General features: G+C 39.1%; 1 protein-coding gene across 3 annotated transcripts in view; it reads right to left on the bottom strand.

Moving 5' to 3' along the window:
- LOC134345709 (echinoderm microtubule-associated protein-like 5) overlaps nt 1–14,179 on the bottom strand; it is a 188,807-nt gene that overhangs the window by 84,957 nt on the left and 89,671 nt on the right. For all 3 annotated transcript variants that reach the window (XR_010017752.1, XM_063046827.1, XM_063046813.1), the window contains exons 10-14: nt 11,734–11,946; nt 9,051–9,218; nt 4,221–4,327; nt 2,858–2,976; nt 2,418–2,604 (exon numbers count right to left, since the gene is read on the bottom strand). Coding sequence is in view for 2 of the 3 variants with exons in the window: in XM_063046827.1 (XP_062902897.1) it covers nt 2,418–2,604; nt 2,858–2,976; nt 4,221–4,327; nt 9,051–9,218; nt 11,734–11,946 (794 nt within the window). In the remaining variant the exon portion in view is untranslated. The remainder of the gene's footprint in view (nt 1–2,417; nt 2,605–2,857; nt 2,977–4,220; nt 4,328–9,050; nt 9,219–11,733; nt 11,947–14,179) is intronic.

Genomic DNA, 14,179 nt, shown 5'->3' with positions numbered 1-14,179 from the left:
GGAGGAGGGGCACCAGGAGGAGGTGACAGGCAGGTGAGGAGAAGGGAAGAGGTAAAAGGGGAGCCAGAGTGAGGGAAGGGGAAGGGGAAAATTACTGGAGGTTAGAGAAGTTGATGCTCATGCCATCAGGTTGGAGGCTATCCAGATGGAATATGAGGTACTGCTCCTCTAACCTGAAAGTGGCCTCAGTGTGGCAGTCGAGGAGGCCATGAAATGACATGTCTGAAGTGGAGTGGAGAAACGAATTGGCCAGTGGGAAATCCTGCTTATTGCAGACGGAGCAAAGGCGCTCAACAGAGGGGTCCCCCAATCTATGTCAGGTCTCACCTACGCAGAGGAGGCCACATCAGGAACACCGGACACAGTCGAGGACCCCAGCAGTTTGGCAGGTGAAGCCTTTCCTTAACTTGAAGGAAGTGAGGCCTGAATGGAGGTAAGGGAAAAAATGAATGGGCAGGTGTAGCCTGCACCTGTAGAGATAACTGACAGGTGGGAGGTTAATGGGGAGGAACGAATAGAGAAGGGAATCACGGAAAGCAGACAGTAGCAGGTGTGAACGGGGGGGTGGGGTGGTGGGGTGGTGAGGTAAGTATGTGTTTGGCGGTTGGATCCTGTAGAAGATGGCGGAAGTATATCCTTCCACCTTGGACATTTTCATACACTTCAGAGGTCATAGTAGGAACTCCATTTCCATTTCCTTATCATAAAGAAAGGCCGAACATGTTCCGTTCAGGAAATTCAGTACAAACTGAAAACAGAATTTGGAATTATCACATACATATAACTTAATACTACACAGACACCTTGGTCATTAGGACAGTGTTGCAGTTATCATTAATCAGAGGTGAATTTAATAAGAATTAGCATGTGACCCCAGAAGAATCAGTCATTGAAAAGGTATTAACATGTATCATTACAAACCGAATGGGTCTCTGCTGCTTCCTTGGATTCACCAGCAGCCTGCTGCTCGGGAACAACTTGCTGTCAGTATCATACTGCCCTGGCTTGCGTGTCGAACATGGGTAACCAGCATGCAACATCCATGGTCGGTCCTGACCAACGGAGCGGCTCATACAAACTGAATTTACAGTGTGAAGTAAACCTGGATTCATTTCACAACTGTGTACAAAATATTTACAGATGTTTGACAGTAATGAAAATTAATTATTACTCTGTTGGACCACACATACAATATCAGGAATGCCTGTGAAATTGAAATCAGAAATAACTTTATCAGAGCAGTAACATAAAAAATATTTCAATTTCAGGTGCCATCCTTCCACTCAGTTTGACATTAAACTTGATGGGTCATAAAAATCAGATTTAGGAAAATTGCAGATCCAGATTTAGATCCCCAATAATTGGGAAAAAACCTATCTGATTCATATTTTGCATTTGAAATGTTAACTTTAAAAGTTTTAATAGCAAAAATCACTATGGTATGGAATAAAGACCTCTCATGTCGGAGCATATTTAATGTAACAGATAGGATGAGATGAGAGAAAAAAAAAACTTAGACAAGCAGAGGAAGATTAGTTTGGCAGTCATGAGGTGAGAGCGGTAGATTTTGCATAACTTTAAAAATTACAATATAGCCTTGTATCCTTGCTAGTCAAAGAACACATTTCATGAAAACAAAAGGCAAAATATGGAGATAACGAAAAACCAGAACACAAGCAGAAAGTTTTTCAAATATTCAGCAGATCAGGCCACAACCCACCTGCCTTAAGAACTTTTATATTAACTTTAACATTGAAAGCAATGTTCAGTCTGCTTTATTAGGATTGCTTATTTACCAATCGAAAAGCTCCCATGGGGGGAAGGTCAGGACTAACACAATTCTAAACCATTCAACTTTATATTGCCTCAAGATTATCTATACTCTTCCAAGGAAGAAAACCACGATGTTCCTCTAAATGTCAACACTGCAGCAATTCCAATATAAGACCAAGTAATCAATCCTGTAATAAACTGATTAGTTCCTATTAACAAGCAATTCATTACACTAATTCGATACAATATAGCTGGGAGAAATAATTCATAGTGAAACACTTCCACTGCGCTGTCCTATTCCAAAGTTAAAGTCAAACTTATTATCGGAGTACATACACGTCACTACATACAAACCTGAGATTCTTTTTCTGCAGGCATACTTAGCAAATCTATAGAATAGTAACTGTAAACCGTGAACAACTGTGCAAGTGCAAATATAAATATATAGTAATAAATAACAAGCATGAAATAACTACATTACAGAGTCCTTAAATGTGTGTAGCTATCACTTTTTGTTCAAGAGCCTGATGGTTAAGGGGTAGTAACTGTTCTTGAACCTGGTGGTGCGAGTCCTGAGGACGCTGTAGCTTCTACCTGATGGCAGCAGCGAGATATCGGCAGATAATCAAATAGACATACCCTACCTGGCCTGTTGATATATAATCCTTTAAAGGGTGAATTGCAAGACAGACAATGTCATCATCATGGCCAAGGTAGAATCGTTGCATATTCTGCTGACGATTGTACACTATTCCAACAGCTGCAACGTGGTATACAATTTCCCCATTTTGAGTGTAAAACAGATTATTCCTGCAGTCATAGCCCCTGTAACTGAAGAGGTAAAATGAAAGTTACAGAGAAGTCAGATCAGACTTTTTCCTAGACAGTTTTCTCCATCCTGTTAACAGCCTTTCAAATGAGTTTGGCCCTCCTGCTTCAATTCACTCAGGTAGCACGTACATACTTATGGCCACACAAACCTGACAACAATCAATCAATGCGACATGTTAAATTAAAAACCTTGCCACATGCGTTCTCTCAATAAAATGACATTTAAAAAATTGATTCCACCAAGATACCGTACCCATGAACAAAATGTAAGCGCAGGCTGCTGTCGGGAGCTTTATCTCGTTTCTTTACCGTGGCTTCTTGACGTTTTTCTTTACATTTCTCTTTAAGCTGAGGTAGGTCTTCTTTGTAAATCTATTGCAGGTGAAAAGAATTCATAACATTAAAAGAAAACAAGGGATCACCTATAGATTAAAGGGGTACATTTAGAAAAGAGAGCTATGTTTATAATTCAGTTTTTTTTCACCTACAGCAATCATAAATCCAAGATTTCACCTGATCTTTTGTTAGGGAATCTGATGTAACACCCACTACTAGTAATGAAACTTATATGACTTATGATTGCAATGAAATTCAATACATACATATTTAACTCCATCAGTGCAGATAGGAATGAACATTGAGTCATCAATTAAAGAACAGAGCATTTGACTATAAATCTGAAGTCCTGAGCATCTTGTTAAGGAAGCCATGGAACTAGCAAGAATAATTAGAACTATACTGCACCCGAGGGCTGTAAAATTAAGAAAAATGACTTAAAATCTGGTTATAAAATCCAAATGAGCCAGCAGAATTGTAGCAGACATGAATTTTCCATCAACATGCAAGGACAATGACCTCTTCAGTGTTGGGTACAGTCCCAGAAGAACTAAATGTAGGCAGCCATCAATCCCAGGGGATCATGGGTTTTTGAGCCTCTGGTGGACTGTGTCCTCTCCAGGGCGCAAGACTGAGCAGGAAGATTTGAAGGACTGGCTGTTGCCCATGCAGTGGGTTCCCCCTCTCCACGTCACTGATGTTGTCCAAGGGAAGGGCAAGCACCGATACAGCTTGGTACCAGTGTCGTTTCTAAAGAAGAAATGCTTGGGATTTGTATGAGGTTGTGGCAGGCTGAAAGGTCTATGATAAAACAAAATGGAATAGCAGCTGTGTGAAAAGGGAAGAGATGAACATCAAAATCAAAAATAAACTGGAAACCCCAAGCAAAACAACAGCTCTAGTTAAAACGCAAGCTTAAGTGCAAAAGACAGAACGGTCTTAGGATTTCTGCACTTCTGCAAGAGAAACCATCTTCATGTTTGGGTATAAGTTGCAGTACCTTGTAAGCTAAATAGAGTACATCTGAAACCAAAAATTAGCAAAAAAAAGATAACGTATTCTGCTTATTAACAGTGCACAACACAGAAACAATCTCTGTTGTGGTTGGCAATTACTTAATTTGTGTCCACACATACTATATTTTACACACACAAACATAATTAATGCAAAATTCTATGATTATTATTAAGAAACTAGACCTTTCTGAGATTCCAATGAAAATTGACAAGATGTACAGTAATAATGAAATTTATTGCTTCATCTACACAGTTCATAGATACCTGCCGATGATAACTAATCTGTATTTCTTGCTCAATCTCAGAATCAAGTTCTGGCACATCAGACTGATCCGAATCAGAGAGGTCACTATTGGAGTCGGCAAAACTTTCTGTAAGAGAGATAGTTAAAAACAGCTTCAAATTAAAACTAGGTCGATTATTTTCCTATCTCCATCAGTGGACCACCACTGGCATTAAGCCTTTAGTTTCAAACCCTAGCCGCTGAAATTCTCAAAGAAGAGAAAATCTGCAGATGCTAGAAATCCAAGCAACACACACAAAATGCTGGAGGAACTCAGAAGGCCAGGCAGCATCTATGGAAACAAGTAGAGTCGATGTTTCTTGGCATGAAACATCGAGTATACTCTTTTCCATAGGTGTCGCCAGGCCTGCTGAGCTCCTCCAGCATTTTGAGTTTGTTCCTCTGAAATTTTTGTTTCTTTTCTTTTAAAATGAATCTTATAACACAAGAGCAAGGAAGATGTCTTCTTTAGTGACTACGGAATGTTAGTTATCAAATTAAATGTTACAAACTTAAGGATTATAAAGTTAGCATTATTACCCTAGACATATGCAAGTTGGTGAAGAAAATAAAGTTCAAAGATTCATTTATTATCAAAGTATACAACTCTGAAATTTTCCTTCTGCATAAAGCCACGAAACTAAGAAAGAATACAACGGCAGCATGATCATCAATATCCAAATTCCTTCTTCTCACACAGAAAAAAAATCAACAAAAACAGAACAGGCACATTGAGTCCCAAATCTCCCTCCCCCGTACACAAAAAGAACAAGAAAGATTGGGCAAAAAGTACAGAAGGGTAGTAAATGCAGCATGAGTGATTGGGAAAGAGGCTTTCCAATTTATTGGTACAGTGAGACTGAAAGGAACTGCTCCACTGGGATGGGTGCTACCTGAACCCATTTGGGACAGGGACATGGCAGGAAGGATAAACAGTACAACAATTAGGAATTTAAACTGGTAAATAGGGCAGGTCTCATGAGAAATGGTTCTGACACTTTTGTAAAAGAAATAAACCAGAGCAATAGAGATCGTGTCTCAGGCATTAAAGTTAATGAGTTAATCAGGGAAAGAAAAAAATAAAAAGCCAAGTACTCTAACAAAACCAAAAAAAACCACATATTATTCCAATAGATATATGACTTGTTGCTGCAAATTCAATTTAAAGGCATGACAGGGTGTCTATTATCAAAAGATGACTGCTAGATGCCTGGGACAATCCCTGGCCCATGCTAACCATGGTGCCCACCCAGATAGGCCTAATTTCCTCTTTTTGGCCCAAATTCCTCTAAGCCTCATTCTGCCATTATCTATCTAAATGTTTCTTAAAACGTTGCCCTTCAGCTCCTATTTAAATGTTTCCACTCTCAACCTAAACTTTTGTCATCTAGTTTTGGACTCCAAGTTACCATCCTCTATCTATCATCATCTTATCCATGCCTCTCATAATTGGAAACACTTCTATGAGGTTACCCCTTATGTTCCAAGGAACGAAGGCCTAAGCTGGCCAACCTCTCCCTCTTGGAAACCATTTTGCTGTGTTGTTGGGTGAAGGGTAGGTTAGTAAGTTTGCAGATGACATGCAAGTTGGTGGTGTTGTAGATTGCGTAGAAGGTAGTCGAAAGGTTACGATTGGACATTGGCTTCCACATAGGGAGACCTGACCCAGGGTCTAGTTAAGCAACATCCTTATGTGGTCATCTTGACAGAATTACACCTTGTAGACAACGTGTGGGACTCCTCCATCACAAACCCTAGGCCTTGCCTGTGGCTGCCAGGATGGTTGTGCCAGCAACAGATGGCAGCACATGGGTGTGCAGGCAGGAGAAAGCATTCTTTGGTGTTCTTAACATGAAGCTTCAGGGTGGACTGATAGAGAAGCAACAATCTATACCGAACAACATTTGGGCAAAACACTGGAAGTATTTTGGTTAGGCAAGTTCGATGTCCACCAATAACCATAGCTTGGAATTACCAACACTGGCTGATTCAGCTGAGCTCTAAGGAAATAGTTGCCAGAGTACATCTGTGATGAGGACTGAATGAGATAAAACTGCTTGATCTCATCCTCACCAATCTACCTGTGAAAAACGCATCACTCTATGATAGCATTGGTAGAATGAACACCACAAACCCCTTCTGGAGATAAAATCTTCACCCGAAGGACATTCACCAAGGTGCTGTGAGGCACTCTAATGATCGTAAATAGGACTGATCCACAACATCTCTGGCTGCTCAAAACTGAGCATGCGTTTACATGGACTATCAGCTTCAGAAAGCCAGATCATCACAATCTGTAATTCACAGCTCAACATATCCTTCACTCTTCTATCAAGTCAGTGGTTCAATGAAGAGTGAAGAGCGACATGTTGGGATCAGCAACTATTTAAAAATAATGAGATGCCAGCCTACTGAACCTACAAGACTTCTTGCAGGCCAAGCACCAAAAACAGCATATAATCTCGCAGCCAGTTTTGGGATTCTCCTGTGGGAGGTCACAAAGGTGTGGAGGATAAACTGGCAGAGACAATGTGCAAACAGTGCTGTCATTTTGACTGAACATGGTCCCTAAAAGCCTAACTCCCCTTTGTTCAGTCTTTTGTGTTCAACCCTGGACCCAAGGTCACCAAGAAGACCAGGGCAAGATAAAGATGCAAAGAAAGGATTCTACGGCATTTATTATTAGACAGTTTTTTTTGTTAATTCTTAAATATTATTGGCTTTTAATACAGATTTAATTGGTTATTAACATTTGATTGGTACTTAAATATGCAAATGAAGAGATTCAGAAGTGGACAAAGTTTCTGCTGGATCACTAGCTGTACATAAATGGAAATTTTGAACTGTAATTCCCGAGCAGTTCAGTGACAAGAGATTGATCTGTTCTCCTTGTGCGCAAGTAAATAAACTGTGAGCGACAAACATGTGAGAGCCGCCAGAGTCCAGTTAATCGGTTATGACACCACCACGTCTCGTGAATACTGTGTGCAATTATACAGCTAATGAGAGGAGGGAACATTCTTTATTCCAGCATGCGAATGCTAAAACTTGATCTATTCAGCATCTTGTTCAGCCAATTCAGTTCACTCTACGTGATAGCAAGAGACAGCCGAGGGCAATCAGACAGTATCTCAGAATGAACTGAAATGGATTTGGTGGAGATTTCCTTTAACGTGGCAAAGTTTTGGTTGACCTTAAGGTGTAGTGTTGAACAAGGAAAATTGGTCATTGGAAGAGCCAAGTCAAGGCGGTAAACTTAGGCAAAGATACAGTATATACCTGAGCAGAACAGTGAAGCATAGGAAGGTTTACTGACATTACACGGAAAGAGACAGTTACAAAGTCAACATATGGTATAATGCCCAGTGAAGGAAAGAAAGGACAATAAAGTTGCAAGCAATCTGGTGAGGAGATGTTAAACAGTGGAGTAGTTAAGAGATAGGAAGGATCACCATCTCCAATGCAACATTTCTTCTGAAATGAGGAAGACAGACATTGATGTGTTGTGATAGTGCAGCATAGATGACAGCTATTCGATCCTTCATGGCTGCCATTTCTTTTTCAAGTAACAATCTGGTTAGTTCCATTCTCTTGAATGTTTGTCAGTTTTGCTTCACAGGTAAATCGCTGCCACCTCTTTCCTTCTCACCCTCTTTCCCCCTACACACGCTTACCGTAGTAATCTAGTTGAATAGACGATCATGTGTTTACACATCAATTGCTTTTTTTGCTATTTATGGTCATGTTCAATGGAAAATAAATGCAGTGTATGAAATAGAGAGTGGATTCTGGTTAATTGGGCCATCAGTTAATCAAGGTAGCCATTTATTTGGGACAACTCTTAAAGTACAAAAACAAATTGAGAAAATAAGCGGGATTCCCCAATTTATTTGAGACTCTATGCTGTTTAATTACGGTGGGAGAAATTGGTGACCATATTCTTAAAACAATTGATTTTGATGAAAATCTACTGACATCTTCTTCAAAAGCCAAGGAAGTGAGTGCAAGGGCTAATCTTTTACAGTCAGTACAGTTTTCCAGTGATAGTTGGTGATAACAAAGCAGTAAGACTACTTAGAACTGCCTTGCTCACTGCGGTTTCAAGCTTTCAGACTTGGAGATGCTGGAAACAGCCGGAAGTGAAAATGAAGCAATTCCTCTCCTTCAACAAGTTATGGACTATGCATAATGAAGGTATTGACAATCATCTTGAATGTTACAATGCAAATGGAGAACTGGGAAATGCAATCATTAAAAGCATCGTATCAAATTACCAGGCAGGGAATATGAAGATGAAGAATATGATGAGGATGAAACAACTGAACTTGAGCTAGTGACTACACAGGATGCCAGGAAATTTATTGTGGCATTACAACATTACTTCATGCAAGAAGGCAGTTCATTATCTGAACCAGGTGGCTGTGCTGATTTTGTTCATTTATAGTGAATGAGAACACACCAGCATACACTGGTTCCTCTGTTGGTGACTATTAGGAACTAATTCAGTTTTTTAATACTGTAGTACTATTGGTAGTGTTCTACTTTGTTCTGTATTTCATTTAAATACATAATTTGTTCCTCAGATAAATGGTAGTTTGTCTTTTTTAAAATACCTTTTTTTAAAACTATTTCTATGAAACTTCAGAGAATTGGGGCAGCCAATTGAGTTAAAAGGTACTGGTCTGATGTGTCCCAATTAATCAAAATCAGCAGTATATAGCCAAATACATGTATCAGTTTCTACTTTTATGTCAAATAAAGTGCAGTGAAATAAAGTACCATTAAGAATACACATTTAATTATTTTCTTACCTTGGATTACAATTTGAAGAAATTCTTTAGACTTTCTTTCAGGTATAAATTGCCACTGGAAAACTGAATGATCTGCTCCGCCAATAGAAATAACCCATTGATAATCATAAGACCAACGCACATTGGTCACATGTGCTGAATGACCCATGTATTTCTTAAACTTTGCTCCTGAGAAGTAAGTTACATTTTCGTCAGATCAAAGTGCCACAAAAGGTTTCAGAAATTTAAAAGTATCTTAAATTGCTTATTCAAACCAACATATGCCTGCCAATTAAAACCCGAGCTTAAAAGATTCTGCGGAAAAATTCCTTTAGAGTTGGACTGCTGATTTCTTCTCGGGTACTCTAACGGTGAGAGTACAGTACTTTTTTTGAGAAAGTTGAACTCAGAGACATTAGTTTCCTACTTGATTTTACAAGACATTTAAGTTTCTTCACTCTTTTCACAGTAAAGGCTCTATAACTTGGTAAAGCTGGATATGTGTTAACAGAGTATAATAGAAAACAAATTCAAAAGTAACCACATATCTTTGCAATCATGAACAAGTCATAGTTTCCCCACAATATTATGTCTTAACGTAAACATGATAAAACTGTTTACTCTATTCTTTCTGAAAACCTGTGATGAAATGCTTTGAGAGGTTGGTCATGACTAGACCGAACTCAGCAAGGACCTGGACCCATTGCAATTTGCCTATCACCACAATAGGTCAATGGCAGATGCAATCTCAATGGCTTTCCACACCTAGACAACACAAACACCAGGATGCTGTTCATCAACTATAACTCAACATTTAATACCATCATTCTCACAATTCTGATTGACAAGTTGCAGAACCTGGGCCTCTGTACCTCCCTCTGCAATTGGATCCTCGACTTCCTAACTGGAAGACCACAATCTGTGTGGATTGGTGATAACATATCCTCTTCACTGACGATCAACACTGGCGCACCTCAGGGGTGTGTGCTTAGCCCACTGCTCTACTCTTTATATACACATGACTGTGTGGCTAGGCATAGCTCAAATACCATCTATAAATTTGCTGATGATACAACCATTGTTGGCAGAATCTCAGGTGGTGACGAGAGGGTGTACAGGAGAGAGATATTCCAACTAGTGGAGTGGTGCCGCAGCAACAACCTGGCACTCAACGTCAGGAAGACAAAAGAACTGACTGTGGACTTCAGGAAGGGTAAGACAAAGGAACACATACCAATCCTCATAGAGGGATCAGAAGTGGAGAGAGTGAGCAGTTTCAAGAACTCTGAGGATCTAACTTGGTCCCAACGTAACAGCGGCTATACTTCAATAGGAGTTTGAAGAAATTTGGCATGTCAACAAATACATTCAAAATCTTCTATAGTTGTACCATGGAGAGCATTCTGACAGGCTGCATCACTGTCTGATATAGAGGGTTTACTGCACAGGACCAAAAGAAGCTGCAAAAGGTTGTAAATCTAGTCCGCTCCATCTCTTGGGTACTAGTCTAAAAAGTACCTAAGACATCTTCAGGGAGTGGTGTCTCAGAAAGGCAACGTCCATGATTATGTACTATTACTATTAATTATCAGCTAATTATATACTATTTGGCCCAATATCAATCTTGGACAAATCACTTAAAAAAATCTCTGAAGGGTAGTACGAATCATGTACATACTGATTTTTCAGCAAAATGATAGATCATAACCAATCAAATTGACTAATTTATTTTGGAGGAAACAATTATATGCCAGGAACAATTATATGCTAGGTTATTAATATTGTAGTAAAAAGGAAAGTGAAAATGCCATCTCCATCCAAAGAACATGTCAAATGGAGATCAGTCCACAATCTACTATCACCTTGCTGGTGATAGAAGTCCTTCAAGAGCTCTTCATCTGGTACTTGTGCAAATCTTATGACTCTTGGGGCTGTAAGGATCTCATACACTACTTCACGGTAGAGCAGTGGAATTCCCTTTCATTTCCTGGGACCAATATTTATCCCTCAGTCGAATGACATTTAGATAGGAAAGATTCAGAGAGAGGGGCCATACATGGGTAAATGAGAATAGATTAATGAGAATGCGAGAATAGCTTTGACAGCATAGATGAGATGGGCTGAAGGATCTGTTCCATGTGTATTACTCTGTAACTATATGACTACTTTCACAAATGCTACAGGACCCAAGTACTTGCAGCATGTTCTGCATTTGTTTCAGAGAAAGCTTGAGACATTCAGCCCTCAGGGGTCATCCTCATTTCTTCACAATAAAACTTACTTACTTAAGTTCATATTGCAGTAAACTTTACAAGAGTGGTATAAACATCTTATTGAAAAATCTGTATGTATGAGTCTTTGAGCAAAAGATTTTATAACATCATTACATGCCAAAAGTAGGTTCAAAATAAAGTTTACTTCCTAATAACACCCTTTTTCTTGTTTTCTATTTCTAAAACTATACAACTGTCTAGGTTTCCACTCTTCACTTCTCCTTAAGATTGCATATGTTTAAAGGTAAAATGGTATGAAATTTCGTGGAATTTTGTCAGCACTTCTCTTGATTTATATGAACACTAGCAAGCAACCTTCACTTGTCAATAATGACCTGGGTAAAGCTTATGATTGCAAATAAAATGCACAGGTTACAAACAAAAGCAAAACAATAACGTGCACGATTATTAAAGCATTTAAAAAATCATACCTTTTTTAAAACTAGGATATCGAAAAAGCTTTACTAATCCATAGTCATCTGCAGTAACAAGAACTTGATCATTGAAATTTGCATCCACTGAATTGATATCATTTACATCTAAATATTTTGGCCATATACCATTCACCTCCGGACCCAATACACATGTCCAAGTTGCCCACTGAACATCCTTTATTTCTTCTTTATTGGTAATTTCTTTACCATCTGAAAGAGTATTAAAGAGATCAAAATAAATTCAAAATGTTACCTGAATGCAGTGATTCAAAGTTACATATTTAACAAGATGATTGCATCTGAAATTCAAAATGGCACAAATATAAAATGAGCAACTCAAGCTATTAGGTTTCTGAAAAATACACTGTCTGGGAAATTACATTGTGGGTAAATTGCATACTCTTCACTCAAAGGTCATCTGGCACCTTCTTTACAGTGACAGCATATTGAAGGGAGAAGAAGAAATGCTCAAACTTGGGAACATATTATAAACATGTTGGAATGTGAAAGAAGCATTTTGTTAGTATTTGTTAACCAGAAATGAAACATCACACATTAAAAATATCTACAGCAAACTGGTCACAAGGGAACACTGCTGCTTTTGTGATGGAGCAGCTATTTGAGGTCAATTTCTTGTAAAATAAAACTTGTGGTTATAAGAGAAATTTAGAAGCAAAGAAGTGCTTAAAAAAGCCAATTAATAGATAGCAAAAAAGAAAAAAATTATAAAAAGCCAAGTGAAGCTTTAAGCCATCTTTTGAAATGAATGGGTCTCAATTTTTGAAAATGTCCTCAAATCAATCTTGTGAGTTGGAAAACACGGTATCCATGCCCCCACATTCATTGTAATGAATGGCATCAAATTAACACAGGAATGATAAGAAAGAAAAAGTGCCAAGAATAGAGGGAGAGGGGAAACTGGTTTTGTGGAACAAACATATGTACATATTTATACCAGACTTTTAAAATTAAATTTAATAATATTGTGGCGCTCTGGGGGTGCACCCCAGCATTCCTAGTGGCCGGAACTACTTATTGCTTCAGTTTTTAAAAATGTTCATTGTGTGCGTGTTCAGTAGAATTATGATGGGATGTTCAAGTTCATTTATTTTAACTTAGGTTATATAGTTGTTCACTTGTGTTTGTGTACCACCCTAACTGTAACCGGGGTGTGTAATAATCACCTCCCCTATCTGTATGTGACTGAGTTACAGAAAGAGCCACGGTACTGTACTCTGTTATTGTGCTTGTCACAATAAAAATGGCTGTTGGGATAAACAAGCTCTTCTCATCTGTCATCATCGACCGAATGCTCGCCAGAATATTATGGAAGCTTGTTTGAACATGGCGCATGTGTGTAAGCCTGTACTCACAAATGAAATGGAATGTGAATCAGAGGAACCATTATCAAGTACAGGGAAAGGCAATGAGATTGAAACCTGCTGTAGTACACATGGTCAGGTGTCAGGTCTCTCAGTGGGAGAGCATTTTGGAGATTGTGATCACAATTCTATCTCCTTTACCATAGCATTGGAGAGGGATAGGAACAGACAAGTTAGCAAAACGTTTAACTGGAGTAAGGGGAAATATGAAGCTATCAGGCAGGAACCTGGAAGCATAAATTGGGAACTGATGTTCTCAGGGAAATGTACGGCAGAAATGTGGCAAATGTTCAGGGGATATTTCTGCATAGGTACATTCCAGTGAGACATGGAAAGGATGGTAGGGTACAGGAACCATGGTGTACAAAGGCTATTGAAAATCTGGTCAAGAAGAAAAGAAAAGCTTACGAAAGGTTGAAAAAACTAGGTAATGATAGAGATCTAGAAAATAATAAGGCTAGAAGGAAGGAGTTTAAGAATGAAATTAGGAGAGCCAGAAGGGGCCACGAGAAGGCCTTGGTGAGCAGGATTAAGGAAAACCCCAAGGCATTCTACAAGTATGTGAAGAGCAAGAGGATAAGACGTGAAAGAATAGGACCTATCAAGTGTGACAGTGGAAAAGTGTGTATGGAACCAGAGGAGATATCAGAGGCACTTAATGAATACTTTGCTTCAGTATTCACTACGGAAAACGACCTTGGCGATTGTAGGGATGACTTATAGCAGACTGAAAAGTTTAAGCACATACACCTTAAAAAAGGTCAAATATGATGACAGAATATAGTATTAATGGTAACACTCTTGGCAGTGTGGAGGATCAGAAGGATCTTGGGGTCCGAGTCCATAGGACACTTAATGCTGCTGTGGAGGTTGACTTCATCAACCGTGGGATTGAGCTTAAGAGCAAAGAGGTAATGTTGCAGCTATATAGGACCCTGGTCAGACCCCACTTGGAGTACTGTGCTCAGTTCTGGTCGCCTCACTGTAGGAAGGATGTGGAAACCATAGAAAGAGTGCAGAGGAGATTTACAAGGACGTTGCCTGCATTGGGGAGCTTGCTG

The sequence above is a fragment of the Mobula hypostoma genome, chromosome 1 (genome assembly GCF_963921235.1).
Source record: "Mobula hypostoma chromosome 1, sMobHyp1.1, whole genome shotgun sequence".
NCBI classification, from domain to species: Eukaryota; Metazoa; Chordata; class Chondrichthyes; order Myliobatiformes; family Myliobatidae; genus Mobula; species Mobula hypostoma.
Note: the sequence above shows the minus strand (reverse complement) of the source record. Positions and strands in the feature narration are given on the sequence as shown.